We start from the raw sequence: 12,155 nt of genomic DNA on the forward strand, positions 1-12,155 counted from the left end.
CTAATTGTCATCCCTTTGTCACACTGCTTCCGTTTTCTCTTTCTCTCTCTTTCCACTTTCTCCTCTTCACAGGGAGTATTGACCGTGGACGGAGCTTGTCCTTCCATGAGGTGCGTGGACAACGTGAGGCAGAGATGAGGGCCGCAGCAGAGGAGTCGTCCAACAACAGTGTAGGAGGTGGTGGCAGTACCGTCCTGCAGCGCCTACTGCAGGAGCAGATGAACCGGAATTACGTGCTGCAACAGCAGAAACAACAACAACAAGGAGGAGCAGGGACTGGGGGTGGTGGAGGTTACTCAGGGCAGGGACAGATAGGCCCCTCTGATGATCACTCCATGAGCCCGCACATTGCCCGTCAGGAGCCTCAGGGACAGGAGCTGCAGACTGACAACTGCCTGGAGAAACTTGGCTCAACCCAAGTAGGAGAGGGCGGGAGTAGTGGAGGGGGAGGAGGTTTAGGGACTGGAAGTGGAGGAGCAGGAGGTGGCAGCAGTGGAGGAGGTGGGAGTGCCCAAGGGCAGTGCCTAAACCTCGAGGACCTCCCTACGTATGAAGAAGCCAAAGTGCAGTCCCAATACTTCCGTGGGCATGTTCCTCCTCCTCAGCAGCAGAACAAACCGCACCAGCAGCATTCTCTCCCTGCTTCAGTTGGCACGGCCTTCTACATCACCGGGATGACCAGTGCCAAGGTGCGCACTGAGGGTCGCCCCATGGTCCAGCGAGTGAGTGGAACAGGGAGGGTGCACCAGGATGATGGGCTGAAGGATCTGAAGCAAGGACATGTTCGGTCTCTCAGCGAAAGACTTATGCAGCTCTCCCTGGCCACCAGCGGCGTTAAGGCCCACGCTCCTGTCACCAGCGCAATGCTCTCCCCTCAGCTGCCCAGGCCAGGGCTGTCGGGCGACTACTACAAGCCACAGCACCGTGGTCCGCCTCCAGACTACCCCATCAAAGAAATGGGCTCTTCTACCAAGCAGCAGGAGTCTGGAGGCCATTTTTACCAGGAGCAGAGAGGGAGGGAGCAGTCGAGGGAGGTGCCCCACGTCAGATACCAGCCCCCACCTGAGTATGGCTCGTTCAGGTAAGGATCATACATAAGACACCGAGCCCTTCCCCTAAAAACTAAAATATGCACTTTAAGACGCTTGATAATAAATATTTATTATAAACTAAGTTAATTTAACAGTTACATCTGCATGTAATGTGAAAGGGCTTGCTCAAAGTTTTAAACCCAAAGAATAATGACACAGCTCTGCTTGAAAAAATGTTTTTGTATAAATGCTCTTACATCTAAGTGATACATGATCCGAGCTGCTGGGACTGATTGAAATTACCTAACCTCTTACCTAAAATCTATCACCCATGGGTCTTGAAAACACAAAAGCAGGACACTGTGCTTTTACATCATGCTCAGCTCAATCAAACTATTATCCTTTTTTATTACCGCACAATATTGTTTGTGCATTCAACTAATTACAATTTGCCTTTCAGGGCTGTGGATTACTTTAATGCTTTTTTTCTCCATCTTGCATAACATAAGCCTCTGTGACCATCATTTTTTTTTTTTTTTTTTTTTTTTTTTTTTTACTAATCTTCGCAATGATATATAAATGGTAAGTGGCATCAGTGTTATAGGGTTTTAATTCAGACTGCTTCAAAAAGACTATTCACCCATTCATACTCACAAACACCCACCATCAGGAGTAAATTGGGGGATGAAACCACCAACAATGGAATCAGTGGTCGACTAGTTGTACCTCCTTATGCACGAGTTCACACCTTTGCGCACATTGCGTGTACTGACAGGACTCTGGATGAGGCGGCTTTGCACTTCCTTGACCATCAGACATTGCATGCACGAGTTAGACGATATTTCCTGCGTGGACCAGCGGCATAGCCAGGTCATTTTGCCAGGTCTTAAGCCTCAAATGTTTTAAGAGCAGTTCCGAATACAATAATAAATGTAAGCCTGTAAAGATCAACACAGCACTTAATGTGTGTGAATGTGCTAGAGTGTTTGTTACATAACAGACTATCAAAGTAAATGCAGGTATAAAAAAACAAAAAAAACAGAATCTTTGTGCAGGTGGCTCTGACAATTTGACAAAGTTCTGAGTGACTCAAATCATACAGTTCCAACCCGAAAATATATATAGGTTTTTGAAGAGAATTTAGTTTAGGCTATTATGGAGCCTAATCCAAGAGAAAAGTCTTGATCATTTGAAAAAAAGGATTTAAACTGAAAATACAAGTTCTGGAATTGTTTTGACAAAAATATTTATTTTCATTTTTCACTTACATATATTTTTTTATATTTGAGGTCTTATAGTTATTAGTTGCAGATTTTTATATTTTCGATTGAGATCTTATTTTTTTGGTTTCCAAAAAAATTTCACTTGGGTGGGGGACCCTTCCCCCTAAAAATGGACAGACTATAGAATTAATATTAATTTATATCTTACTACATGCAAATATTTAGAGGTGTTTCAAATTTTTTGTTCGGCCCACCCATGCGTGAGTCGGGCAGAATATGAGAAACACTTCTAAATATAGATATTGTCACAGTAACATTTCAGATTAGGGGCCACTGTGGCTCAGAGCCAGAGGGTTGTCCACTAATTTGAATATCACCTGATCCCCTGCTCCTAATCCGTATGTGGAAGAGTCCTCGGGCAAAATACTGAACCCCAAATTGCTCCCAAAAGTCTCTGCAATCGGTGTGTGATTGTCCGTGACTGACCATTAGACAATGAGATGTCATTCGACAGCACCTTGCATGGCACCCTCCGCCATCAGTCTAGGAATGTGTGTTAATGAGTCGTTGTTGAAATGAAGTGTAAAGCGCTTTGAGTGGATGGAGGACAAGAAAGGTGCTTTGTAAAGTCAATTATCCATTTACAAGATTTAAGTGGACAATTAACCCCAAATTTCTGCCGAAGGCTGTGCCATCGGTGTATGAATGGGTGTGAATGCTAACATAGTCCTGATGGGCAGGTGGCACCTTGCATGGTAGCCCCTGCAGTGTGTGACTGTGTGTGAATGTGTGAATGACATGTAGTGTAAAAAGCACTTTGAGTGTTCAGAAGACTAGTAAGGAGCTATACAAGTAAAGGTCCATTTACCATTTAGCTGTTTTCTCTTGAATTTGAATGAAATTAGTCCATAAACAACAACAATTAAATACATTACATTACATTACATTACATTACAGTCATTTAGCAGACGCTTAAATACAATACAAGGAAACCAAGACACTGGTATAATCATTGCAGTTCAAAAGTCACCATGTGTTAAAAGACAGAGACATTTGTTCCAATGTTTCCATAAACAAAAGGAATACCTTGTGTGCCTTTGTGTTGGCTCAGTTTAGGCATGTATGATCAAATTTTTTTTAAATAAATTTGTACCTAAAATTCCTCAACACAGCATGAAAAGTGAGAACATACCTAGTCATAAACTTATGACTTGCACTTGTTCATCTTGGGAGCTTGAGAAAGATTCTAAATGCATCTAGCATTTGATGCCACCTGAATCTTTTTCATTTTTCCTTAGTATAACTGCACCACAAGGGAGCTGTATAGAGTGTAGCACAGTAGGCTCTGAAGAGAGCAGCTTTAACATCATCTGTGCACATTTAAGTGCCATCATATTTTCTTGTGAATACAGTTCGCAACACTGGCGCTGCATCATCATCATCATCATCATCATCATCATCATCATCATCATCATCATCATCACATAGATCATTCCTAATGATGTGACCCAAATATCTGACTCGTTTATTAAATTAACTCTTTGCCTGCCAGAAAAACGAAGGAAAATGAAGTCTCTGATCCTCCTTGGTATTAGCTATCATGATAACGCTCTTTTTAGAGTTGAATTTAATGTCGTACTGCAGACCGTAACTTGAGCAGACTCTGAGCAGTTGCTGTAAACAAGCGCTATAAGGAGACAGGATCACGAATCATCAGCATACAAGAGATGGTTAATAAGACTTTCCCCCACCATAGATCAATTCTTAAACTCTTTCTACCTTTTAGAAAGATCATCCATATATAGATTAAAAAGAACAGGTGACATTATTCCACCTTGTTAAACCCCATTGGTCACTAGGAAAGGTCAGATACACTAGATACCCCACCTAGCTTGCATTGTTAGATGCAAATGCCAAAAGTGAAAAATCCTTATCAAATATGAAGGGACCCCTCGCTTTTGTAGTTTAAACAATTAACAATGATTCATTTTGTCAAAAGCTTTAGATGCATCCAGGAAACACATTAATATTGTAGTATTTTGTCTCCTTTACTTACTTACAACTTCCTTGAGTGCATAAATACATAGGTCTGTGCCATGTTCATTTTAAAAACCAAATTGATTGTCAGTGGTTATTATAATGGTATATTTAAAGCCTATCCAAGATAATTCGTTCTAATACTTTGGAAGTACGCTAGCCAGAGCAATTGGTCTAAAATTTTCTATGCTGTATATTTTACCGGTTTTATCTAATAAAATAGTCAGCAAAGAGTCAGGAAGTATGCCATGCACTAACAATCCAGAAAAACACATAGCAAGTAACACTGGGATTCTATGGCTAGTGTTAGACGTTTTTTTAGCCAGGATAAATAAACGGCAAGCCCCAAGCGAGAGAGTTCAAGTATCTCGGGGTCTTGTTCGTGAGTGAGGGTGAAATGGAGCGCGAGATGGACAGGCGGTTCATTGCAGCGTCAGCAGTGATGCAGGCGTTGTATCGGACCGTTGTGGTGAAGAGGGAGCTGAGCTGGAAGGCTAAGCTCTCGATTTACCAGTCCATCTACGTTTCGATCCTCAACTATGGTCATGAGCTTTGGGTAGTGACCGAAAGAATGAGATTGCGGTTACAAGCGGCCAAAATGAGCTTCCTTCGTAGGGTGGTTGGGCTCAGCCTTAGAGAGAGGGTGAGGAGCTCAGACATCCGGAGGGAGCTCGGAGTAGAGCCGCTGCTCTTTCGCGTCGAAAGGGGACAGTTGAGGTGGTACGGGCATCTGATCAGGTTGCCCCCTGGACGCCTCCCTGTAGAGTTAAGAGGCCCCGGGGTAGACCCTGAACACGCTGGAGAGATTACATGGAATTACTGGAAAGCGTTTCTGGGGAAAGGGATGTCTGGAATAGCCTCCTTAGTCTGCTGACCCGGCCCCGGATAAGCAGAACAAAATGGGTGTGATGGATGGAGTTATTTGAAGGTTATTGTTGATAATTGCCATGGTTCTAGACAAATAAATAAAGAGATTACAACATCTTGCTCAAATCAAATTATTACAAAACAAATAAATTAAAAGATGATCCGTTAATCGTCTGAAATACATCATTAACCCAATAATAGAAAAAAATTGCTACTTACATTGAACATTCAAAAGACACATGGACCTTAGCACTGCGGACCTTTCCATCTTCTCCAGAATAGGTTTCAATTATCCTTCCAATAGGCCATGATGATTGAGGATATTGGGGATCAACTATCATCACAACCTGACCTGAAACCAGGTTTTCCTCGTCAGTCCCCCATTTTTGCCTGGTTTGTAGGTTTGGAAGGTAGTAGCAAATGAAGGCTGTCCAGAAATAATCAGCCAGGATCTGACTGTTACGCCATCTTCTTCTGCCAAGGAGTTCACTTGCACAGTAGATTGCCTGAGGAAGAGAGGAGTCAGGCCGCCCCATCAGCAACATATTTGGTGTGACTCGGTCTGGGTCCGCAAGGTCAGAGGAGATGTATCCAAGAGGTTTTGAATTCAGAATGCCTTCAACTTCAATCAGAACTGTGTGTAGAACTGGTTCTGCTGTTGATTGGTTTCTTAGTTCAACATTGTGCGCCATTTTAATTGATTTTTATCTCTTGTTCCCAGCTTCCTCTGTCCTCTGATCAGAGGATTGGCGGTTTGATGTTGATGTGTCCTTCGGCAAGACACTAAACACAATTTACCGCAATTAAGCAGGGTTTATTGGATTAATTGCCAATTAATTCGGGTTAATACGGTGTAGGTATGTGTATGAATGTTAGTTAGAGTCCTGATTGGGAAGGTGGCACCTTGCATGGACCAGAAGGGGGGCCTCTGGAGGAAGTCTGGATCCGGAGGAAAGTCTGACATTTTGGGAATGACTGGGTTGGCTCTCCACCTCTGACAGTCTTGACATTGGCGAATGGCTTGGCGACAACGCAGGATCCAGTACCTGCGTCTGATTTCCCCCAAGACGCTCAAGGGTGGAGCAGTTTCTCATCGTAATCCTTGATAGTTAGTTTGGTTATGGGATGATTTGGATCCAAAACAATTTGATGGATGTTATCATGGTTAAGGGTCTCAGCTCTTCAAAGTCGACCCCCAACTCTGACGAGACCAAGATCAGGGTCATGTTCAGGAGACAGTGGGAGGAGTATGCTACTTTTTGTCAGGTTTTAAGAGCATTGTATTCCTAAGGGAAACACTCTGATTGGGTCTGTTGCAGAAGTTGTCTTTCTGAGTTTATATAAAACTGGGCTCTGTTTCAGGTGTGATCAGGGGTCCCATGAAGCACATTATTTGTTTGCTTTATCAGATCATCCCAGCTGCTGTACTTCAGGGAGATCAGGGAGGTTTGCGTCATCTGACATCAATGCACCACAGATCATAGCTTTTCTTAGTTCCTCAACAGGCTATGATTCAGCTGGCACACATGGATTGGCTGACCAATAGCTAGTGTTCAGCAGGAGGAATTGGGAATCCTTTGAATATAGCCAGACTAGACAAGCTTAATCAGTTCCTCTTGGTATTTATTAGCCAGTTTGGGACTGTTGGATAGGTGTCTTTCTGCAGCACAGAGTAGGGGCAGGACAGTTTCCTTTGGAGCCTGAAGGGTGGAAATGTTGGGAGCTCGTACTATTGGAGTAGCGTAGCGCATAACCCCATCTACAGTCAGGTCCATAAATATTTGGACATTGACACAATTTTCATCATTTTGGCTCTGTACACAACCACAATGGATTTGAAATGGAAAAATCAAGATGTGCTTTGAGTGCAGACTTTCAGCTTCAATTTGAGGGTATTTACATCCAAATCAGGTGAACGGTGTAGGAATTACAAGACATTTTATACGTGGTCCCTCGATTTTGAAGGGACCAAAAGTAATTGGACAATTGGCTGATCAGCTGTTCCATGGCCAGGTGTGTGTTATTCCCTCATTATTTAATTAACAAGGAGCAGATAAAAGGTCTAGAGTTCATTTCAAGTGTGGGATTTGCATTTGGAATCTGTTGCTGTCAATTATCTATATAAGTCCAAAGAACTGTCGCTATCAGTGAAGCAAGCCATCATTAGGCTGAAGAATCAAAACAAACCCATCAGAGAGATAGCAAAAACATTAGGTGTGGCCAAATCCACTGTTTGGTACATTCTTAAAAAGAAAGAAAGCACTGGTGAGCTCAGCAACACCAAAAGACCCGGAAGACCAAGGAAAACAACTGTGGTTGATGACCGAAGAATTCTTTACCAGGTGAAGAAAAACCCCTTCACAACAGTTGGCCAGATCAAGAACACTCTCCAGGAGGTAGGCATATCTGTGTCAAAGTCAACAATCAAGAGAAGCCTTCACCAGAGTAAATACAGAGGGTTCACCACAAGATGTAAACCATTGGTGAGCCTCAAAAACAGGAAGACCTAGAGTTTGCCAAAAAACATCTAAAAAAGCCTGTACAGTTCTGGAACAACATCCTATGGACAGATGAGGCAAAGATCAACTTGGACCAGAATGATGGAAAGAGAAGAGTATGGAGAAGGGAAGGAACTGCTTATGATCCAAAGCATACCACCTCATCAGTGAAGCATGGTGGTGGTGGTAGTGTTATGGCATGGCCATGTATGGCTGCCAATGGAACTGGTTCCCTCATATTTATTGATGATGTGACTGCTGACAAAAGCAGCAGGATGAATTCTGAAGTGTTTCGGGCAATATTATCTGCTCATATTCAGCCAAATGCTTCAAAACTCATTGGACGGCGCATCACAGTGCAGATGGACAATGACCCGAAGCATACTGCAAACGCAACCAAAGAGTTTATCAAGGCAAAGAAGTGGAATGTTCTGCAATGGCCAAGTCAATCACCTGACCTAAATCCAATTGAGCATGCATTTCACTTGCTGAAGACAAAGCTGAAGGGAAACAGCCCAAGGAACAAGCAGGAACTGAAGACAGTTGCAGTAGAGGCCTGGCAGAGCATCACCAGGGATGAAACCCAGCGTCTGGTGATGTCTATGGGTTCCAGACTTCAGGCTGTCATTGACTGCAAAGGATTTGCAACCAAATATTAAAAGTGACAATTTGATTTATGATTGAAGAAGCTGGCTGCCCCTTGGAGAGCCCATCCTAGCCTGGTGTGTACTGCCAATGGGCCACCAGGGGGCCCCATGAGTATTGGCTCTGTGGCTGTGATGAGATGAGCATAGTCTGAGCCGATGAGGACAAGAGAGCATGCATGATCAACAGACTGTAGTGGAATACCTCTGAGATGTTGATACTGTTCTTAGAGATGCTTTACAGGGTATGTGGCCAAGATCTTCTGCAGTGAATGCTTCATTGATAACATGCCTTTCAGTTGGCTGGTTGATATGGGAAATTTCAAAGGATATAGATGCTCCAATTAGTTGCACAATATCCTGTCTCACTGTGTGCAATGAGATGGTCTCAGGCAGAGTTGTGATGCCCAAAAATCAGCCAAGGGAAGCAGAATAGATCTATCTGCACCATCATCAAATACTTCATGGGTTTCAATGGTCCTTTCTCCATTGTAGAGACAGACATTGACAATTTTCAGCATGACTTTATGGGAGTGATTGGGTTTGTCCATGTAAAGGAGCTCTGAGGGAGAGGAAGTATACATCACAGTGGCTGATTTGTTTGCATTTTCATCATAGAGAGGTGATGCTCCTTACAGATGTTACATGGCCTCTTTAAGGTGCATTTGTCTATTTTGTGTATTCTCCCATATTTATTACATCTCCCCTTCTTTTTGATTCATTCCATAATATCATTCTTTTTAGTTCTGTGCATGCACCAAGGAAATGGTCTCTGATATTACAATAGGGACAGTAAGGCTCAGGCATATTCACATTTACCTTTCCTTCGGTGTAGGCTCTTGGTGTGCTATCGCTCTCAGATGCTGTTGATAAGTAGACAGAGGAGACTTGTCTGGAGGGCTGCCGCTCCTTCCCAGTTTGTTATCTTTCCTGTTTGGGGAGCTCTCTCTGATATGCGTTTTGCCCTTGACTTCTCTGTAGTCAGGTCGAAAGGTCAAGGAGGATGTGCAATTTAAGAGGATGTATTAATCCTGCCCAGTCAGAATGCCAGGACTAATACAGTGTTCAATAAATCCATCTCTATACTTCAGAGGGCGTTTACTGGGGAGTCTGTCAGCATGGGAGCCACATCTTAGTTCAGACCCATTAGGGCCCTCCAGGGACAGCAACATTCCCACCAGAGAATGAACAGAAAGGGAAAAAACATCAAAGGCTTCTACATCACAAATGCAGATAATGGGGGAGTTCAATATTGCTCCAATCTCACTCTGAACAAGCAACCTTCGCTGACCATATTTGTTCCTGAAGTGCTAGGAGAGCAGTGGAATATGGTGTTGTATCATGCATGCTGAATCTAGCCAATTTGTTTGCTCCTGGGTGCTTAAGATGTTCTAAGAGAACCTGGTATTTATATTGCTAGATGGGGATGATTGTCAAGAAGGTTATCCAGAGCCATTTAAAGGAGGGTAAAATCAATCTCTCCATAAGCAGAGACTATGAACAGATCTATGACATGGGGGTTTGAGAATGTTGGTAAACAGATTGTGACTGCTGGGATGACATGACTTGCATTGGAGGTAGAATACCAGTGAAAGTGGGCTGTCCAGGGCCAGGCAACGATGCTATATAACTAGGGGGTTGGACAGTGACCGGAGATGCAGGTACACGGTGAAAAGGCAGGGAAGAAGGTAGTACCTTGGCAGATGTATGGTGACTGAAAGAAGGTCAATTCTGGGTAGACACATGGCACATAGATAACAGTTCAGCTTGAGCAGTGGCTACAGAGGGCAAAGAGTAATTCTGGTCAGACCCTAAGCTTTGCTGTATTGTTTGAGGTATAGGAAGTTTCTGGGAGGTTCTAGGTAGTCCTCCTGGAAAGCCAAGTTGAGGAAGCGGGGGAGTTAAAGCAGAATGAGAGCGAAAGTCAGCATACCCAAGTTTTTGTAGGGGAGGAGTGAATATCCTGGAGGGCGGTAGATCATAAAAGGAAGAGGTGGCTCCATTTCCATGATGAGATGAGTAGTAGGATCAGAGGCTCCACCATGGTCTTGATATTCAGAGAGATTCTGTCTAATAAAACTGGAAACTAGCTGGGCCGACTCAAGCTCTTGTTCTTTGATATGGATGCGTTGGTTCATGTCAACCTGTCTGACAATTCTCTCTCTCTCTTCTTGTCTATGCTGAGCTGCTCTGGCTTTCTCATCAATTGATTTACATTGCTCATCAAGCTCCTTATCTTCTTGTCTTTGTCTTCTAAGCTCCTCCAGCTGATCTCTCCTCTCCTTTTCCTCGAGAATGCTGGCTTGGAGATCACTCAAATTAGAAGCATGGCTGCTCCTGGAACCCCTACTAACATGAGAGCGTGTAGGGAGACTAGAGGTTGACTTGGTGTAATGAGTCCTCTTACTGTAAGAACTTCGTAAGCCATGGGATGGTGTAATTGTCTTCTGCTGTGACATATGAATCCCATAGTAGTCAGGCGGGCACCTATCTCGTTTAGGTCTTGCTCCTGGGTCATGGCTGATTGGCTTTGTGAGGGGTTTAGCAGGAGGAGATGGCCTAGGTGTGGTTTGTGACAATTCTGGGGTTACACCTTGGGATCCATCCCTGTTAATCATCTGAAATACATCATAATTAATTCAAAAGACACATGGAACACAAGACACTCAATCAAAGTGAAGGTGTTTGGAGACCAAGAGAAGGAAGTCTTCATCTAGGCTTCTATTTATAAGGTGGGAGGTTCTACCATCAGTGTAGTGAAACACCACTTGGTGCCTCTAGTGGAGAGGAGGGCAAACAGCCTACAGTTTCTAACAGCTAGCATGCTTCAGATGGTCTGCTGTTATTGGTTCAAGGCCACATGCTTTGTAAACTCCCAATTTCTCAATGGCATAGCACACTTCATCCGGTGTAATTAACCACAAACATTATATATCGAAATAGAAATCACACATTATTTTGCTAAAGCTTTTTGGCCATGAATAAAATTAATAAATAATAAATCGCACATCATAATTCAATCTAGCATTCTTGTATTCACATTTTGTACCATGTCTTGCTTTTCCTGATAAAACCTATTTTTAACAGCTTCTTTGGCCTTTATATGGAGACACAGTCGTTGTATGCCATGCTTCTGAGATATCATCGTTCATATACTCACAACAAATATACATGTAAACTCACCGGCCACTTTATTAGTTACACCTTGCTAGTACCGGGTTGGACCCCCTTTTGCCTTCAGAACTGCCTTAATTCTTTGTAGCACAGATTCAACAAGGTGTTGGAAACATCCCTCAAAGATTTTGGTCCATATTGACATGATAGCATCACGCAGTTGCTGCAGATTTGTTGGTTGCACATCCATGATGCGAATCTCCCGTTCCACCACATCCCAAAGGTGCTCTATTGGATTGAGATCTGGTGACTGTGGAGGCCATTGGAGTACAGTGAACTCATTGTCATGTTCAAGAAACCAGTTTGAGATTATGTGAGCTTTGTGACATGGTGCATTATCCTGCTGGAAGTAGCCATCAGAAGATGGGTACACTGTGGTCATAAAGGGATGGACATGGTCAGCAACAATACTCAGGTAGGCCGGGGCGTTTAAACAATGCTCAATTGGTACTAAGGGGCCCAAAGTATGCCAAGAAAATATCCCCCACACCATTACACCACCACCAGCCTGAACCGTTGATACAAGGCAGGATGGATCCATGCTTTCATGTTGTTTACGCCAAATTCTGACCCTACCATCTGAATGTCGCACTGAAATCGAGACTCATCAGACCAGGCAACGTTTTTCCAATCTTCTATTGTCCAATTTTGGCCTGTGCGAATTGTAGCCTCAGTTTCCTG

General features: G+C 43.4%; 1 protein-coding gene across 2 annotated transcripts in view; it reads left to right on the forward strand.

Moving 5' to 3' along the window:
- Nucleotides 1–12,155, forward strand: part of amot (angiomotin) — a 71,164-nt gene that overhangs the window by 21,950 nt on the left and 37,059 nt on the right. For both annotated transcript variants that reach the window (XM_054625313.1, XM_054625315.1), the window contains one exon: nucleotides 73–1,081. In XM_054625313.1, the coding sequence (XP_054481288.1) occupies nucleotides 73–1,081 (1,009 nt within the window). The remainder of the gene's footprint in view (nucleotides 1–72; nucleotides 1,082–12,155) is intronic.

Source organism: Anoplopoma fimbria, chromosome 24 (assembly GCF_027596085.1).
Source record: "Anoplopoma fimbria isolate UVic2021 breed Golden Eagle Sablefish chromosome 24, Afim_UVic_2022, whole genome shotgun sequence".
In the NCBI taxonomy this organism is placed as follows: Eukaryota; Metazoa; Chordata; class Actinopteri; order Perciformes; family Anoplopomatidae; genus Anoplopoma; species Anoplopoma fimbria.